General features: G+C 41.4%; 1 protein-coding gene across 1 annotated transcript in view; it reads right to left on the bottom strand.

The window, feature by feature from the left end:
* Nucleotides 1-20452, bottom strand: part of VWF (von Willebrand factor) — a 117246-nt gene that overhangs the window by 56661 nt on the left and 40133 nt on the right. The window contains exons 18-26 of the mRNA XM_063395388.1: nt 18851-19011; nt 12855-12958; nt 9507-9645; nt 7882-8016; nt 4385-4534; nt 3599-3739; nt 1858-1977; nt 1159-1315; nt 433-591 (exon numbers count right to left, since the gene is read on the bottom strand). Coding sequence (XP_063251458.1) covers nt 433-591; nt 1159-1315; nt 1858-1977; nt 3599-3739; nt 4385-4534; nt 7882-8016; nt 9507-9645; nt 12855-12958; nt 18851-19011 — 1266 coding nt within the window. The remainder of the gene's footprint in view (nt 1-432; nt 592-1158; nt 1316-1857; nt 1978-3598; nt 3740-4384; nt 4535-7881; nt 8017-9506; nt 9646-12854; nt 12959-18850; nt 19012-20452) is intronic.

Here is a 20452-nt window from a genome sequence, read left to right as displayed (position 1 = left end):
TAGTTGTTGGAGTAATTAAGCTGGAAGCTTGTGCTCATGGGAGGATGCCAGCTGGGCACTCTCAGGAGCATCTTGGAGGTAATAAGCAGATGAAGGCAATGGGTCTCACTGAAGCAGAGCATTTTATCAATTTCCAGCACAAATTCATATCCTACTTTAACCACAGAGTCAACAATCTCTGTTGCCACACAGCCTCTAATCCTCCAGTCTCATCAAGTTGTTCCCATCCTCTGTCATCCTTGTTGGCAGGGGTTCATCCTTCTCTTCTTGGCACCACTTCATGCCCTCCACACACTGTGCCCATTTCACAAACCCAAACCAAGATGCCCCACCACCTTGTTCCTCAGGCACTAAGGAATTGTGGTGAAAACACATCAGTGAGACTGTTAAGAAGAAAAAAAGTTGTTTAAGTAAATCAGAAGATGGACTTACCTGCAGGACAGTGCACATGGCATCCTTCCACACACTGCAGAGGACAATCCAAAGCCTGGGGGTGTTGGCATGTGACAGGACAAGCAGGTCCACAGCTGTTATATCTCCATTCACACTGATAATCTAATTCCTGTTTATTCATGTCCTCACAGCTTTGTGCTATGCAGGGACAGAATCAGAGGAAAAAAAAAAAAAAAGTCAAACCAGAGTGTATATCCACCATGCTGCTCAGAATTATGGCCCCAAACACTGTGCAAAGTGGAACATATATATCTAGAAAAAGAAAGATTCCTACTTTTAAATAAAGATTTTTTTTTTTAACTATGGTTTGACTACAATCAGGGCAGGCCTCCTCTTCACAGTTACATCTTTTTTCACACAATGAAATACTTGCTCTAGACCAGAAATTCTTAGGTTTGATGCACTTAGGTGCAAGCGCAGCACAACCTCGAACTGTAAATTTTAACTAATGCGCTTGTACATATATATTACTGAAACTATTGTTTCCTCTAGATTTTGTACCACAGGCTATTACATCTCCTAATTGATGGAACGGATTTGCCAGGGATAGAAATAAAACAGGAGGTGGGAGTGGCAGAGCTGTTAGCCCAGCCCCATTAACACGGATTTCTCTGGATGTCAGTGGGAGCAGAGCCAAATCTGACCAGTCTGAGCCAAACCGTTGAACGTTTTCACCCAGCTGTGCCTCAGGCTTTGTGTACTTACGGCACAGGGACGGTGCCCTCCAGTGCACGGCGGCGCCTTTCTGCGCGCAGGCGTGCGCGTACGCCGCCACGGCGTCGCAGAAACACGCGCAGTCCCCGGCAGACTCACAGGCACAGGTGTCATACAGGCAAATGTCAATGTAGGGCTCCGGGTTCACCTGCACCACAGAAAGGCAGCTCTGAGTCCCTTCATCTCCTTCCTGTACGCATCGTTAACCCTCAGATGGTTTGGCTGCTCCACTTGCCAAAGGTCAAGGCACCACATAAATTAGTGCAAATCTCTCTGCTGACGTCACCAAGAACTGCAGTTTGTGATCACTTCGTATTTTTAAGACTTCTCCCATCCCTCTCATACAGCAGCTAGGGTATAACACAGCCTGAATGCCATTGCATTGGCTCAGCATCCCCCTTCCCTCAAATCTCAACTCTTAAGCTTCACTTCATGTGCAGTCTCTGGACTGTACAGTAAAATTTCCCTTGGGAAGAAGTTATGTCATAGCTTAATAGGTGTGTTTTCCAATAAACATGCATTTTCCCATGAAGCATCAGCTACAGGACAAGGTGAGAGATGAGGACACCAGCCAGCCTTCACCAAGTCTATGTGCTGTCAGCACGGCCACACTTTTTCCCTCAGCTGTAATCAGTGCCAGCACAGATCATGCAGCGCTGAAGGACGTGAAACACGTGACCCAATACTCACCAATTTTCTGCATTCTTCAAAGACACTTCCAGACAAAATGCTGCATGATGTTTCTACCATCATCTGCTTCACTATGTTTCCACCACACAGTGGAGACATTAAGGTCTGTTCCAGGTTGGGCTTAATATTGTGAGAGACAAGTAGAGATTGTATTAGCCTTGTCTTCAGGACCTTGGGGCTCTTCAAATTAAAATAAGAGACTCACTAGCAGAGGTAACTGTTTCTTTGAATAAAGTTTAAACCTGTTGTACAACACAAACAGATACTGCTGCAGCAGATCACCTCCTTGGTTTTCTCCAGCTCTTACTTGTACCCTGAAATTTTAGCTCAGGCATTCAGATGACAGGAAGACCCACTGTACCAAACACCCATCCTGACAGATGACCATCTCCAACTCCTCAGAAGGTCCACAAGGCATAAAATATGATCAGATTTCAGCAGACAATACCCAAGGCCGCTGCTGAATAAAAATAGCTCAATAATCTTCTCTCCTCCCATTTAATTCATCTAAGAACAAGGAGCACTAGTATTGACATGGAATTTAACACAGCAACAACCTGCAGGTCCTGTCCTGTGCCTATGACACTGAAATGAGAAGCTGCTCCTTCTCAGTATGACCCTGTGGCCTCACTCCTCAGTACTGCAACTTTTTACTGTGCTTCAGTCAAGTCAAATGAAGAAAAGTGACATTCAGCAAGGTAATATTGTGGCTATGTCACACTTGCACATAAGTAGCAATTAACCCAGAAGTTTTCACGTGATCAAGAACAAATGCTTCAGTGTACTTTTCTGGTAATTTAAATCTTGTAATAAAAGATCTAAAAAAGGTTTTTTCCACCTCCCCTGCCCCTGATCACTTGGAAAGGAGAAAAAAAAAATCAGCCACAAGAAATGCTTCACTTTACAAATGTCAAAACAAGTTGTTTTCAAGGTGTTTCCTTGCACAGTTCATTTGGAAATACTTTGGGCTTTGTTTGTCAGCTACATACGAACTTATTATTCAATTTCCTTCTTTCAAAACTCTGTATTTGGAAAATAGGAAGTAGACTCTTATGTGTAATATAATTAGTACCCCAAGAAATGTCCAGCACTGGGACACAGATAACACTTTCAGAAAGCAGCTATACTCCCCAAAATTCACATGAAATGATGGATGGCAATAAGGTCTCCCATCCCCTCCTGTATCCTACTTTTTCTGTTCAAGCTTTTCCATTCTGAAAATAAATATTGAATGCTCTTCATGACAAAAAAAAAAAAAAAAAAAAAAAAAAAAAAAAAAAAAAAAAAAAAAAAAAGGCATTATATAGAAAGATGTTAACCTGTGCATTCCATGGTTTGTAATGGACAGACGACTAAGATTTGGGATATAGAAACTCGAATGGGGAAAATGACACTTTATCCAAACTCCTCCTGACTAAAAATTACAGCTATTTTTTTACATTCAACTCTAAAATGAGATTTCCAGTGATAGCTGGATTTCAAGCATCTAGGCTAGATAATTCTAGGAACAGCCTCTACCATACAAATTGGGTATTTTAACAATCCTCTGAAGCCAGGCAGCCCAGAAGCTTTACGTAAGTTAGTTGACCTTTTACCAGATTTAAACAAATAATATTATTTGGCAAAAACACGGGGGAAGGAGTTAATTTCTACTTATTTTAATCCTTTCAAAGCTTTATGTCCACTCTTCAATGATACTGTAACCCACATTAATTAGCTTTCACGGTTCATTCACAATCACCTTTACAACATCAGCACAGCGGGAATTAACTTTCCAAGAATTCCCAAAGTCAACTGGATCTACTTCAAGATGCTCACTGCTGCTGGTCAGATCATTGTTTTGGATTCCATCAAAGTTTCCACACAGACCACACACTTGATCCTTGCAGGGAAAGAAACATAGAAAGTATTAATCATACATCTGTAGACCAGCTTAGGGTTTTGTTAAGCAGTCTTCTTAGCCTGGTGCTGTAATGCCATGAGGTTTAAAAATCAAATTACCCACAGCCTTGCCAAGGCCACTAAAACAGACACAATCTCTCCCACAGAAGGTGTAGTTCCCATTCCCACTCTGCTTTGCTGAAAGCAGGACCACGCTGGCCCCAAGGACTCCAGAAAGCAGGACTAATCAGCAGTGCCCAGTGGCTCTCTTTGGAGTGTGTCCCTACAATCCCATTTTATTTTTGGAGATGGCTGGCCTATCACCATCACCAGTAAATCTGGCTCCTTATGCTGCTTCTTGTATGCAGAAGAAATCGCTCAAGGCATGGTTATTCTGAGGCCCCACAGCACTCATCCTTTCTGTCATAACTCATCTCCAATGACCCAGGATTTGGCCCTTAGAGTTGAATAACCAGGAGAATAAGGCAGTGCTACAGTATTAATAAACAACCCCTCCATTTTTGAACAAGTGACTAACATTCCATGAAAATCCACATTAAAAAAAAAAAAAAAAAAGAGCTGCTCTCCAGGGACGGGTTAAGTGCATTCTTTAGTGAGAATAAGAAGTGAAACAAAAAACACTTACTTTGAAGTTGCCTTTTAAGATAACGGAGACTCCCATGGCCAGGTCCCAGGTCACACTGATGCTTTTGCCCAGTAAAATGATGTAATAACGGCCAGACTTGATGACATCTAAATTATCATTTTCACCCTTAGGAGGTACCCTGATGTTTACCTGAATGAGAGAAACACATTGTGCCATCAGCAGTGCCTCTAATTATTATTTAAGGCAGGTGATTTTCCAAGTGGCACCACGTTAAGAGGTGTCTCCAATCATGCTGTTCTCCAGAGTTTCCATACACTACCCAGAAGCTCCAGAGAAAACCAGAAATTTGGGATACAAGTACAGTATTTCAATCTCATCCCATTTTCAGTCTTTGAAAGTGGTCCCAGGGTACAGCACACAGATGCCAACATATGAAGCAGGGCTGATAAAGACAGGGTACAATCAATTAATCACCAGTTTAGTATTGGTCACTGGTTCACTGAATAATTACATATTGGTTTGGGCTTTTTTTATTTCAGATTTTTAGAAAACTTAACAATTCTGTCCTTCTGGTCCCAGTGTAATGAGATCTGAGAGAACCATGTATATCAACGGCCTCTGAAAGACCAGTCTTATTCTAGAGTCAGAAAGGACCTTCTTCCCAACCAACTACACCAACAGGAAAATCCAGAGAGATTCCTTTCAGTGCCTATTAATTTTTTCCATCACTTTCCCTTCCCCTGTGTGCCTCTTACTTTTTCCATCTGGCTGCAAATTCACTGCCTCCAGCTACTAAGACTTAAAGAGATTAATTTAAAATGTTCTCTTTCATACCACAATCCTCTTTCAAGGGGAACTCTAATAGGAATATTAACCACATTTGGAAAGAAAAGTCTGGCATGGCTGTTACTTTAAGCACCATTAATGCTTTAACTACTTAGTTCTGGAAAAGGCAGATGAAAATCTTCAATTGGTACAAATAGCAATTAATACAAGGGAGAAAGAAGGGCCCAGTTATTATTTACTCACTCCCTTACTTCAAGAGCAAAATATTTCCTTATCCCACTATTCTTTCTTGCTCAATTCAGTAAAAGTTTAGCACATAATTCAATTCTTTTAATCTCTGATTTATCATCAGAAACATTTATCCCAAATAAGACAGTTTACATCTTCCATGGATTTCCTAAAGAAGGTCTTCAATGACTTCAGGGAAGATATTAAAAGATATTTTAGGTTCTGAAAGCTTTTTAACTTTCTCCTATGCCCTATGTATTACTACACAGTATAGTCACTTGACCACTTAAAATTCTAGAAGAGTCATTGTCTTTCCAAATTCAAAGGGCTCCAAAAAAACACAAGAGGATGAAGTTGAGCTGGGAGGTTGACCTAAACTACAGAATTTTTATGTTTATGGAGGCTTTTTGCCCAACCATGAAGTCATAAACTTTTGACCTTGCGAACTTGCAGATTTGTTTCAGAAAAGCAAAAATTATTTCATTTTTTTGTAAATGTCAGCCAGAACTCCAACATGTCAATTAAACTCTCCATTTACCAGCAGCAGTAGAAGCTGCTCTTAAAACATATCATCCTAAAACAATGTTAATTGGAAATTTTTTAATGGCCAAAAAAATCTGATTCTTCTGCCTGGTTCTAAGGATTCTTGTGGAAAAAGAGTGTAGAAGGTCATCACTGAATAAGAATTTGTGCCTAAGAATCTCCATGTCAGTTGGTTTTCCTTAATGTCTTTTTTGGTTGTTATTTCTAAGCAAACCTGCTCTAGATATTATTGCACTCAGCCTTAAACTCTCTGAAAAGACAACTAAAATTTCACTCAGGACCATGTGGGCAGTGCTGAATAGAGATCTAGGTCTTACAAGGACAGGCTCTCTCAGGAACCAGACACCCTCTGATGCTGGAGCTGCTGGATGCCTAAATCACCTGCTGTTTTCTTCTGGCCCTTTCTTACATATCCAGATGGAATCACAGCTTTTCTGAAGATCTGTCACCTAAAGAAGCTTTCAGACAAAGCCCAGCTTGATGGAATGATCCCTGCACTGCTGTTCACCCTTACCCAAGCCAGGGATCCTTTAGCAATAGAAATAAAAAATTGGGCAACAAACATGTCTTGTATTCATTCTTGCAGCACCCAAAAGCTTGCACAGATCCTATGCTGTCAAGGTGCACTGGACAGACCTTTAATAAAGGTCATGGTTTTGTGTTCCTGCCAAGGCTCAGTGATGATTGACAGGCAATTCCAAACCTGGTACAGCTTTGTCTGTTAACCCAAAACAAGGCAAATGTAGAGTGGGCTCACATTCCACTGGGGACATTCTTGAAAATCTCTGGTCCAGATGCCAGCTCAGAGCACAGGACTTTGGAAAAGGCAGTGGCTGAAACAATAAACCACTGCAGCTCTGCAATGGTTGAGCTCACAGGCAGCATGAATTGTTACAGTGCTCAAGGCCAAGGGCTGAACACTGCCCTCTGCAAAGCTCTTTTACTGCTGGGAAGGGACATGGGAGGTGGAAGCGATTCTTGGTCAGTTTTTCCATGTTTGTTAGTAGCAAAAGGGAGAAAAAATAAGAATACTGTTAGGTGGATATTCCATCCAACAATTTAACAGTACAAAGCACAGCTCACATTCCAGTATCAACTTGTTTGAGCAGTGGTTTTTCTTTTTTTGTGCATGTGTACTCAGTCCTTCAGACTACTAAATTAGCTCTGATGTTTTACTAGCCACAGGTCAGTCATTTCATAGCCCTTCCTTGCACTTCAGGTTGCTGGAAATAGGCTTTGACAGACCATGTTTAGAAAGGGTCTGGGGTACCCAATGCACGAAGGACATGGAACTGCTGGAATGAGTCCAGAGCAGGCCACCAGGATGACCAGAGGGCTGGAGCACCTCTGTCGTGAAAAAAGACTGAAAAAGTGGGAATAGTTCAGCCTGAAGACAAAATGAGAAGGCTCCAGGGAGACCTTATTGCAGCCTTCCAGTAGCTAAAGGGGCTACAAAAGAGCTGGAGAGAGACTCTTTACAAGGGTCTGGAGTGACAGGACAAAGGGGAATGGCTTCACACTGACAGAGAGCAGAGTTAGATTGGATATCAGGAAGAAATTGTTCCCTGTGAGAGTGGTGAGGACCTGGCACAGGTTACCCAGGGAAGCTGTGGCTGCCCCATCCCTGGAAGTGTTCCAGGGCAGGTTGGATGGGGCTCTGAGCAAGCTGGGATAGTGGAGGGTGTCCCTGCCCATGGCAGAGGAGTAGAACTGGGTAATCTTTCAAGTTCCTTCCAACCCAAAGCATTCTATGATTATCTGAGATAAACTGATTGGCACCAAGCAGAAATACCAAATCAGCATTATACCTCTGGATGCAAAATGGATAAATATAATCCTGCTAATCTGTTCATTTTATGATCAAGAACCCCTGAGGTTTCATACATAATAATGTGAGGTCATTCATGCCTCAGCTTACTGAACAATCTGGAATTCTTTTCCCAAAAAGAAGAACAGGAAGATAAGAGAAGAGTACATACGTTTCCATTAAACAGCTCTATTTCCCCTCCTTCATACATAATGATAACCCTTTTGGTGCACTTTTCTCCAGTGAAGCCACAACCTTCATTTGAAACAAGTATCTGGAATGTTCCAGAGTCACCCTTGCAGAAATCCTATCAGAAAAGAAAATAAGTGAGTCAGTAATGCAGAGTACTTGAAAAACATACACAGGGAAAAACACAGAGAAGAAAGAAGCCTCAAACAACACTGTTTAATCTGTGGTCAATAGGATACATATTGGCATGCCAACTGTTCCCATGTTCATTTAGTTTATGCTTAGCATTGATATTCATGTGTTTCACCTCTTAAAGAGTGAGGCACACTCTGCAGTGACACACACATGCATAATTGAAGAGTGTTTTCTGGCAGGGAAAACCCACAATGTTACAGTATCTATCATATTTAAAGATATATGATGGGCACAGGGCATACCCAAATACACAGACAGCTTAATGTATTGATTTTCTTGTAAGTCCAATATTTCTGAAATCCTTGGAGAGTTCATACTACATTTATATGATGGCTCATATCTCCCTGTCCTTTCAGATTTTTTTTTTTTTGGTTGTGTTCATTTTTCTCAGTATACACTTTTTAAGAAAAAGACCCTGTGTGGACCTCGTTGTGTCTGTCCTTTAAAGAAAACAGATCTAAATCCCATTTTAAGTAATTTTGCAGTAGTGTATGGTATTGCTGCCCATAAGACCTTTACACACAGCTCTCAGTAGTGACAAAGCAATCACTCAAACATAATCCAGCTGGCATCAAGGTGGGAGCGTATTTCAAAGAGCTAGGCAGAGGCAGGTTGATCACACCTTCCTCCCTGAGGAGAGCTGCAGGGAGCAATGTGCCTCATGAGGACTCTGTGGGGAAAATAGCCCATCAAAGAAACATGTCACACTGTAACTGCAGAATGTTGTTATCAATCAGCAGTGAATCCATCTCGTTTTAGACCACATTTTCACATAAATCCTTGTTTGCACAGACATTTCTAAATATGTGATAATTTGCATGTAGATAAGACTTTATTTTAGTTAACTCTAAATTCTCACTGCTTCCACAAACCAAAAGTTGGTTTTAGTGTGCTCTGCCTTTATCCCCCTCTCCTCCTTGCTGTGAGGAAAATGGATATTATCAGGGGACTTCAGGCAGTTGGTACAAGGAGCAAGACAGGACGATGCTGAAGGGAATGAGCAGAGCCTGTACATTTAGGGAAGGTTCAGTGAGCATTCCTTGTCTGACTCAGCCAGGCAGCAAGCCACCACTACAGGATAAAGAGGAAAAGAAGAAAACATTGATTTATGGATAGCCACAATTCAATTTTAGAGATGGGACTCAGACAGCTCTGCTCTGTACCAAGGTGCTTTCATAGGGTTCCCAATGGCCACGCTGGACACATGAGAGCCTGAGTCCTGTAGAACACAATGCACTCTTCAAAATTCTCAAGGCATCTCTGAAGACATTAATAAGCTCTATTCTTCTCTACTATACATCTGGCTCAGTAATTAGAAATAGTTCACTGTGATTTATCCAAACACTGGGCTTCTTACCTAGTGTAAAACCCTTTTATATCATCAGGCAGCTTTAGCATATGACATGTTCTTACCTGAGCCAACACATATTGGCAGTTTCCTGGAAACTTGTATTTCAGTCCATCAAATGTCAAGTAATGAGCTGTACCAATAGCAGTGCAGGTGCCATCACACAGATTTTTGGTGCACTCCCACTTCCTCCCCTGGCACACACTGTAGGAGAGAAAAGGAAGCAGTGACAGCTGTCCTTATCTCAATGTAAGTAACAAGCAAGAGAATGCAAAGTACTTTAGACAAAGTGAAAGTGCCACAGTCTCTGCCTCCAGGAGCTCTCTACCACCAAATGAGAGGCTCTCTCATCAACATAAACAAGAATATGTTAGCAGTGGGTACATAAATCCAAATAATGCATTAAGATTAAATGAGTAAGGGATGTGTTTCTCTGTTTCTTACAAGTTTTGAGTAGGACTCTGTGTGGCTTGAATTTCCCTGTTACAAAATAGGTCAGGACAGAGCAGAGTCTGCTGGAATATTCTTTTATACTAGAATTTTACTTAGGATATGATGCTCTGTTCCAAGTACCCTTTCAGCAGAACAGAGCGTCCATGACTCTTGTCCTTTTCCAGAGGTATCCTGGAGGACCACAGCCTCACTGTAGAAGCTGCAAATATGAAAAGAGAACTTTCCCTTGACATCCACAGGCTTTTGATCAGTGAAATAAATTGAGTGAATAACAAGCAAAAGACAGAGCAAATAAAATAAAACCCAGAATCAGTGGAGAGTTAGAATTTGACATGACATATTATAATAATAATTTAATAATTAATAAGCAATAAATTGCTGGAGGATAACAAAACATTCATCCACTAAATGCTCCATGAATGCTCATGGACATCATCAGTGCCCCAGGAATTTTCTAATCAAGCTCTGTGAGGGCAGGGAAAGAGGAATTCTATCCATGATTTACAGACGTAAAAACTGAGGGATAAAAAACTTGAAGTACTTTCACAAGATCAAATTGCTACCCAAAGGAAAAAACTGAGCACTGAACTGAGTTCACTAATAATGCCTTAACCTGAGCATAGACATTATTTAATCTTGGTAACATTTCATATCATAACAAATATTGTGCAAGGCATTTTCTTCAAAGAATGAAATTTCAGTATCATGAAACTTCTTGCCCCCTCTCCTCTGGATTCTCTGCTAACACTTAAATAAGAGCAAGATTTTGTAAATATGTGCATGGACAGATTAGAAAGGACGTGGGGTGTTAAATTCAGATTAGCCAATTTCTGCTCTGCACTGCTGCACAAGTGTGACTCCAAAATGTTCATTGAGCTCCACAATGAATTCCCAACACATTGCATAACAGAAGGTTTGCCACTGGCTTAGGCTTGGAGACATTCTGTTGTTCATGAATTAGGGTCTCCCATATGTCAAGTCGGATGTAAACGCCAAATCTGACACCTCTGGCTCATATATTGCCTTTGCAGGTGTTCACATCTGGCTAAGAACAAGTGAGAATGAGAACTCCTGCCACAGCAGTACAAAAAGCAAAAAACAAAAGAAAAGGAAGATCTCGACCTCCAAAATGCAGACTCTCAATCCTTACTAATTCTCAAAGCAATAGTAATTTCCTATATCACTTTCTAAAGGATATTTTCTGAGAACTATCAGGAAACTGATATCCTAATATCCTAAAGACATTTTTGAAGGGACTTTATTTCCAAGTTTACTTTCACATTCATGAAAAACTCCTAAAATTTGAGGGACATCATTTTATCAGTGAGAAAAATCCTGATTTCTAACATTTCCTCAACCCTGATATTGAAGGAAATTCTATGTATTTGAGGAAATATAATTTACAATGGTATTGCCAGAATTAAGTGGTCAGTTACAAGAATGAAGCAACATAGTTATGACTACTTTAAGATCAAAGATTATGAGAATAATTGAAAATCAAAAGACTGATCACGTTATTGTACGGAATCTTGCAAATTTCTTAACACTGAAGAATTTCACTCTGTACCCTTCTTGTTTCAATAATTTTTTATGGTGCCTCTTTTTCAGCTGAGTCACTTTTACCTAAATGCAATGTAAGCATGTTAAAGAATACGTATCTAGACAAAAACATTAATTTCTCCCTCATCTTTTTCCCTTTTAAGCCTATTATTTCCCAGGTTTAATTAAAGTACATGGATTCACTATGTTATATGTAGTTGCAAAGGAAAGAAATGAAACAAAACAGTGGGAGGTCAATATTTCCATAGAAAACCTTCATCCAAGGCTCACTTAACACTAGTTAGGAGCAGTCCCACCAGTTTAAAAATGCAAAATTTGAAATTACTGTTATTCAAAGAGCAGTGTATCAAACAAAAATCAAGCCTTGGACTCTCCAGTGGTGCTGATTTTCTAACCCAGCTCCACCCAGTCATACAGAGGCTAACAAACATTGCTCCTGGGGTTGCCACAGAGCTGGGCAGGGACATTTAGAGTAGAATGCATAACAGATTCTCAAGTCTTAGTTCAGAAAACCCCCAGAATTTTCACACTGCTGGTGGCTGAATGTCCTACACCATAGATTCTTGGAGCTCTGAGGGGAAAAGCCACCATTCCCCACACACACAGAAAACAAAGCCCCTCCAGTGCAGCCAATGTGCTGGGCAGGAGAAGGCAAAAGTGGCCCACTCCACTCTACCAAAGGCTGTGCTGAAGGCTTCCCTCCATGCAAATTGAGCAGCCCAGAACTCCCCTTTAGACCCATAAATCCTTTTCTAGCAACGAAGCAGGCCAATGGTGAAAAACATGGAGCACTCACTCTTTTCTTCTAAGTACCAGTTTTTGATCTATCTTCCCATCTATTTTCCTCTTTTTTAATATATCAGTGGATAGAGCACTCTTTTGAGATATAGGAGGTCGACCTTGTCTCGTCCTAATTCATCATTTGCCTGAAGAGCTCCTATCATGTTATAGCTGGTGTATCCCACCCCTTCTGGCTGAAAAGGGCTGGTTTGAAGGGCCTCAGACAACCAACAAAAAGGGAAACAACAGCAAAGTTCAGTGAAAAAGCCCAGGCTCCATTCCTCCCACCCCAAAGCATATAGGTCCTAAATTGTTATCTTGTGTTGCAAAATCCACTATCCAGTGCCTACAGGAGGAGTTGCACAGACATACAACTATTTGTAGGGCACGAGGTAGAGCTTGCCAGACATTGGAAGGAATTAGATTGGATTTTTATGCATGTTGCATAAATAAAAATAAAAAAATATATATATTAAAAAAAGGGAATGTGCTCTCTATGCAATTACTGTGCTGCAAAAACTGGTTTTCTACAAAAGAGACCTGTTAAGCAAACAATATTTGGCATGATCAGAAACACAGCAGGCCCCCTAAAGAGAAAACACACCCTTCCAGTGGCTCACCAGGTATTGCAGTCCTTAGTCACTGTTTCTCCCTTGGAATATTCTCTCCCATTGTGGAAGCACGGGCATCTCTCAGGAGCAACACACCTGTTTTCATGTCGAACCTAAGCAGAACACAGAGTTTGTCACCTCGTGGGGCTTTTGGGACATGGCCATGGGCAGGGCAAGCAAGCAGCCAGGAGCAAGCACAGAAAGTGTGAATGGAAAATAAAAGCAAGGCTGAAAGGAATAAAAGAAAGAATGAAGGCTATGCAAGGTAAGAAAGGTACAGTACTACTAATACTTTATCCATTAACATAAATAGAGCTGCAGGGACATAAATCACAGCCTGCTCCCACCATCTCAGGCTGCTGGGAGAATAGGTGACATTTTAGAAGAATGGCACAATGAGAAAGTTCAGGATGCAGTGGACCAGGCTAACCTGAGTACAGAGAGCAGGTGAATAGCTCCTCAAACACAACAAATTGGAAAAGGGCCCACTATAAAAGCAGACAAAGGGCCTAGATGGACTAAAAATGGAAAAAGGAACATCAAGGAGACCAGAAGCCACAGCACATGACCCACCTGCATGCATATGCAGGTTCTGTTGTCCCAGACAACAGCTCCTTAACAAAACAAATCCTCTATCAACTCTCTTCTGAAAATTGCAGTAATCACTCATTTTCTTTCAAATCCCTATTTATCTCCTGGAAGGCAGGATAAATATCAGTCCACTTTAGGTATTATTCTGCTCTCTCTGCAACAGCCCCTGCTGCTGGGAAATATGACATTATGTTCTTTCCAAATTTTCAGTTTCACCCTTCTGATCTGAGCTTCTCTTTGTATAACAACAAATCATTTGTCCCACTTAAAAAAACCAAAAACAAACCAAAAAACTCCAACTAAAGTAAAACAAGTAATGCCTTTAAATATTCAGTTTTCTCATTCCTTTTCTGTTTTCTTTTTCTGTGATAACTTTCCATTTTGAAGACCCCAGTTTTAGAGAATCAAACATAACCAAAGGCGGCTATGCTGACTTTTCACTCAATAGCAGTTCTGGCAAAGCCAGGATAGGTTTGGCTCTTGTTTCATGGAATACCTAAATGGAGAGGCCTTTCCCTTCTTCTCATTCAAAAGTCACAAAATATCACCTTCCCATTTGAAACTCATTGTGCAAAATCATTAAAATAATTTCTTTTTTCCCATTAAATATGGGCCAATGAGATCAATGTAGTCTGAACGCCAGGTTAATAAAGAAGAACAGCTTTGCCTTTTCCTATGGGGACCTAGAACTGCCACATGGAACAACTCATAAAAAAGATTTCACAGCCCAGAGACCCTTCCTTCAAATGCAGATCCATGTGCTCTATGGCTCATGGAGAGCTGCATTCTGCCAAATAAAACCACTTCAATAGAAGCAAGATGGAAGCAAATGCTTTTCTAGATAACAGAGCTGGAGCTCTTCCTTCACCTTCACAAAGGATGGCGAGAAAGTCCAGAGAAGACCAGAAAGAAGAGTTTAATACCTTCTTTCCTTCCTTCCTGGTGGCATTTAGGAAAAAAGCAGGAATATGACCTCACACTCATGGCTACGTTTCTGAATTTTTTGCAGAGTGTTCAGCTACGCAGTTCACAATACACTTGAGGGCTTGCCTCTGGATACAAAACTAGGGATTAGACATCTGGTTAGTAAAAAGGAGAATTAGAACCTCTACTCCTTGCTCCCTAAAAGCTGGTACAGACTGGTATTAGTATTTTTTATCACAACCAGAGCAGCAGCTGTAAAACCACCAACAAAGAGGGAAGAGCACCTTGTCTTGAACCCTGACAGAGTGGGTGGGTGGGATTTGTGGACTTTGACGAGTAAAATGATTTTTTTTTTCTGCAAAACTCAATGCATTATGATTTTGTTAACAGCAACACACAATCTACTGGGCCTATTAACACCCCATCCAAAATCTGGGGCACATCTGGCAGCCTGCTGCCATGCTGCACTACAAAGGACCATGCGGTGCTGCACTACAAGGCCAGGAGCACTATTCACAAGCAGCTGGATTTTCTCTGGAAGTCTCTCAATGCATCAATAGATTGCAGTTAATAGAGGAAATCCAGCAGTCCTGAGTGCTTGAGATGACAGGAGGCAGCAGCACTGGGGAGGCAACCACATGAAAAGACAGAGGTTTGTAAGGAAAACATCAGCTGTTTGCAGCATTAAATGCCCTTAGGATGATGCTCTGCATCCATGGGATTACAAGTGGTTGACTACCAGCTCTCCCATTACTTGGGGATCAAATAGACATGCCCATCATTTCCTTGCTCTATCTTATTAATTGCTAAACCTCAAAAAATCTTGCAAAAGGAAAGACAATATTACAGATTTCAGAACCTTTAAGATTCTCCTTAGCAACACTCATGGGAGGTGATTGTTCTGCTCTGCTCTGCACTGGTGTAACCTCACCTTGAGTCGTGGAGGCAATTTTGGGCACCACAATAAAAGAATCTAAAGCTGTTAGAGAGTGTCCAAGGGAGGCTACAAAGATGGTGCAGGGTCTGGAGGGGAAGCCACACAAGGAGTGGCTAAGGGCACCTGGTCTGTTCAGCTGGAGAAGAGGAGACTGAGACCTCACACCAGTTCTGCAGCTTTCTCAGGAGAGAAAGAGGAGGGGCAGGCCCTGAGCTCTGCTCTGTGTGACCAGGGACAGGACCCAGGGAATGGCTGGAGCTGTGTCAGGGAAGGGTTAGGTTGAAGCTTAGGAAATTTTCTTCCACCAGAGGGTGTGGGGCACTGCCCAGGCTCCCCAGGGAATGGTCACGGCCCCAAGGCTGCCAGAGCTCCAGGAGCATTTGGAGAACGCTCTCAGGGATGCACAGGGTGGGACTGTTGGGGTGTCTGTGCAGGGCCAGGGGTTGGACTGGGTGATCCTTGTGGGTCCCTTCCAAGTCAGGAGATCCTATAGTCCTGAAATTCATCTCAATGAACCTAAACTTTGAACTCTCTTTGTCAACATAGTTTGATGAATATCCCTCTGTCAAGGGAAGCTCAGACACTGCCCTGTTCCTCCTGACACACGTGTGGATTTCAGTGGAAAGTCAGCCAAAGGTATGAAGAAGCATGGGGTTAAGTAAAGGAAGTGGGTCAGATTAGAACCCAATAGCTAATAGGCTTTCAAATAAGAGACTGGGACAGAAGGGACCTTAAAAATCACCCAGTTCAGTGGGCAGTGACACCTTCCACCATCCCAGATTGCTCAGAGCCCCATCCACCCTCGCCGTGGACACTTCCAGGGATGGGGCATCCACAGCTGCTCTGGGCAACCTGTGCCAGGGCTTGCCCACCCTCACAGAGAAGAATCTCTTTCATAAATTATTGTTTTAACTAAAACAGCCTCTCACCCTTACTGTGCAAACAAAGTCAAAAGTGTGTTAGATCAAAATGTGCTGGTTTACACTTGACTTCTCTTTCTTATGTTAGCTGCATGTCTCTGATGTTTATTTGACATGCCCACCTCTTCATAAAGACATGGTAACCCAGGATAAGCCCACACTGAAAAACATACAATAGAGAAATTAAAATAGTCGGGTAAATTACAGTTGAAAACAGGAAGAAAAAAAAAAAGCCTTCCAAACTTTCCTGGTTAAAATGTTTAGGGTTTCTATTTTTTATCCTTTTTCTACTAATGTATCAAAGTTTTAGAAATAGTTTTATTTCAGCAGTCAGAATGCAATAAAATATTTAAATTTTAAACTTTAATTTTGTGTCAGTTGTTGGGGATAGAAAGAAACTAATTTTCTACTTTTGGAGTGTCTGGATTTTTCACCCTCTGATTGTTCTGCTCCTCTCTTTCCCCAGAAAGGTGGTTAACACTCTATTTGTATATTTATTAATATTTTCCAACGGGAAAAATTTAAGTGCAGTAAACTAACCTGAGAAAGCATATTTTCCCCCACACTTCTGCACATATGTTATGATTTTTCTTTTCTGCTGTGCAAAAGGGTGACAAGTATGGAGAATTTCCCACCTTCCAGATGATCAAAGAAGAATTATTTTTATGACATATTGAACATTTGTATTTTCTATAAATCAAAACAGTGTAAAATACTAAGTCAAGATAAATTAGAAAACTTATTTTGCTGCTGAAAGAAATTAGGTTATGTCTTCAAGCTAATAAGTTATCTGTGAGCATTGATAACTTTCATATGCTACTGTACTACAAAAGTAAGAAGGCACAATTCCTTCCAGCATGATAATATGTGCAAAAATCTATGGGAATACACGTTGAGTAATCTGTTAGTTGCCACAAACCTTCCTGCAAACAGCAGCTCACCTCTGTGAGTGCTTGTAAATTAGGCAGGATTACAGAACACCAATAAGGGAGACCAACCAGTAAAATGATAATTCCTTTTCCCAGCCCCTTTATTGCTCACCTCTGTTGTACAAGCCTGGGAAACACAGACTTTTACACTGATTTGATTTGTTAAGCTTTGTCACTGTGCTCCCAGAGTCTCCATGTTAGAAAAGGACAGGATGGAAAAGAGATCCTGGTCACCATCCCAAATCCTTCTCTAGTGGGGGAGCACAAAGCCTCATTGCAGAGTACAGAAATGAGAAAAAAGGGTCTCCCCAAACCTCATCCTATTGGGGGAGGAGGAGGAAACTGCTGCTTGAGATCGGGCTGGCAGCTCCTGTGGAGCCAGGAGTCAAACACAGGGCAAACAGGACACACCTGAACAGGGACTGGGCTTGACCCTGGCTTTGCATGGCAATGGTTACAAGAACATCTCTCCATGGGCTTCTCCCATCCTTGCTCCCATCCTCATGACTTTTACTCTCTGCCAGAAGGGAAGTCAATGAGAACAAGCAATTCCAGGCTGAGTTTAGTGAAGATTAAACGATACTGTCATCTAGTGGACAGAGAATTTATTTACTTCTTTTTTTTTTTTTTTTTTTTTTTTTTTAATGCCTGATACTCAATCCAAAACCCGACAAACCATCTTGTTGAACTCAGGGGTGTGTTTCACACCACTGCAAAGTCAGCTGCAGTTTCCAATTCCAAAAGGCCAAAGACTGTTCTGGTGGCAACAAGTTTATAAAACAACTGTTTGTTCCAACTTACTGAAAAATAATATGAAATACTGTACCAAATATGAAGGTTAATTACTTTGGGGGGTTGGTTGTTTTTGCTTTTTTTCCTGTGGAGTAGCTATCATAATTTGTTTTCCACAATTATGTCAAAAGTGTACTATTACCATGTCCCAGAACTGAAACCAAAAAGCTCAAGCCTCTTCACTGAATCAGAAGTCCAAATGTTAGATGCTGCAAAGAAAAAGCTGTTCACCTTGGAGTTCTTGGAGCTTTACAAGTAGACAAGCTTTTCTACTTGTCTCGCTACTATTTAGGAATATTTTTCACTTAAGGGACAGACATCTACAGACTAAAATGTGAAAAGAAGCAACACTTGTTTTTAAAATTATGCTGCAAATTTATGGGTGACTTCAAATTCTGTTCTTTTTCACCTCCAAGACATGTCACAAGCCTGAGCTTTTGCTTAGAGTTGGCATTTTATTCTGAAGTTGAATCTATTTACATAAATGTGTGTTTATCAGCAACATACAGTACTAATGTTCAAAATAAATGTTTATATTATGGCTAGAAATTACTGCATAATGAGAATTTGGGAGCAGCTATTTTTCTAGTAAGATAGTTGAAGGAATTTGGGGGTCGATAACATTCAAACTAATGATTAAATTTGAGAGTTGCAGTGGGACATAACCTTGGATCCCAGAAAGCCTCTTTTTAATGAAAAAAAAAAAAAAGTGTGCTTAGTAGCAAGTTTCATATCCCACATTCCTTATCACAGAGAACCTTCAATTTGGTACAACCCACAGGAAGGCAGCTGGAGAGATGGAGACTTGACAACCACTTATTCCCAAGCTGTAAGAAGACTGTTTGTAGGAGAGAATGAAGGCAAGAAAGCAAAGAGAACGAGCTTCTTGCTGCTGTATTGAAACCTGCTTACCATCCCTTTTGGACAGAGGCATCCAGATATGCAGCCATGGCTGATGCACTCCAGGTCGTAGTTCTGGCAGGTCTTGGTACATTCCACTCCTTCTGCTCTTGGGTTGTCGGCAGGACAGATAATTTTTTCCATGGGGGATCTGCACGTCAAGCTCCTTTTTACTTAAAATAAATGAGTTTACAAAAAGTGAAATTAGAACTCAAGTATTGTTGGCAAAGTATTTTTCTAAAAGGTGGATGAACATTTTGATTAGAAAACTAACTTAGAATATGGCCTGGAGCAACACGATGGCACATGATATGGCAAAGAAAACAGCTCCTACTTCCCCTGGAATGACCTCAGTTAGGCTGTCATGAAAGCAGGTATTTAATACTGAAGCAAAAAAGCTGCACTAAACTTAAAAGTGCAGTTCCAGACCGCAGCGGGGCAATGCAAACACCTCTAGGCATTGCACAAAGTTAGCAGAAAATTGATATTCTGAGAAGCAAGAGCATCATATGTTATTGTATTTAGACCCATTTCCAACACTGAATATAACTACATTGGTGACTGTAAACAACAGTGCCCTAAGCTTCAATACAAACTCTTTGAGACTTCAGGATCTGACAGAAGATCAGAATGTCCCAAGAAACTCCAGGGTATTATTTCAAGTGGTACTAGCAATATGACTCTCAGAGGTTTTCCAAGTCTTGACATCCTATTATCAGGAGAAGTATGTCTTAGGGGCATTAAGGGAAGGGGTAGGTGAGATATTCACCTGGAAGGCTTCACCTGAAGAACAGGTGACCCAACAAGTGACGCTGTCACTGGTGTCCTAGCAAGCAACATTAAGCAGGCCACTGTCCTGTATCTGCAGAGGCATTTAGAGTGTTTTCCTGTAGAAGGTGTTTTATCCTAAGAAGGTGCAAAGACAAACTATAACCCTTTGTCTCCATGGCACTGGCAAACATCAACCATAAATTTCCTCCAGACCCCAAGTACAGGTGCATTTGTCAGTGTGCAGTGGAAGACAGCGTGTTTGGCTCTACTGGTGATCACAGGTTACCCTGAGCTGGAAGGCACCCACAAGGATCACCAAGTCCAACTCCTGGATGTTCCCAGGCCTCCCCAAAGCCCCACTTGCCCTGTCCTCTCTGAGATGCATCCAGTCTCAAACCCCCTATCCCATGATAATCCCAGAAGCTCCATCCATGTATCAGTGGGAAAACCCAAAAGATCCCAGAGCACTGCTGCCCTTTCTCCAATGCTGAAAACCCCAGTTAGATGCCAGAAGTGTTCCCATGCAACTCTCACAGCCTTCAGTCAAATGCTTGATAAACCTGCCCACTGATGGGGAACATGGCAGCTGTCAGTCTCCAGGAGGTTTCATGGCGATTCCTGCTGGCTGGCAGGCACACTGGAAACCTGGCAGCAGTGTAACCTTCAGGCCAATAAAAGCCTCATTTGCACCAGAAAAGAGTTTGCATTCCCCTAGTGAGAAGCAGAAGGTATAAAACTGATGAGTTACTGATGTCTTGTGATCCTCAAATAGCAACTGGGGACCTCAGATCACTGTCAAGGCATCCTTTAACCTTTTCAGCTCAAGAAAGACTGCAGTGGATA

The sequence above is a fragment of the Prinia subflava genome, chromosome 4, assembly GCF_021018805.1.
Source record: "Prinia subflava isolate CZ2003 ecotype Zambia chromosome 4, Cam_Psub_1.2, whole genome shotgun sequence".
Taxonomy (NCBI): Eukaryota; Metazoa; Chordata; class Aves; order Passeriformes; family Cisticolidae; genus Prinia; species Prinia subflava.
Note: the sequence above shows the minus strand (reverse complement) of the source record. Positions and strands in the feature narration are given on the sequence as shown.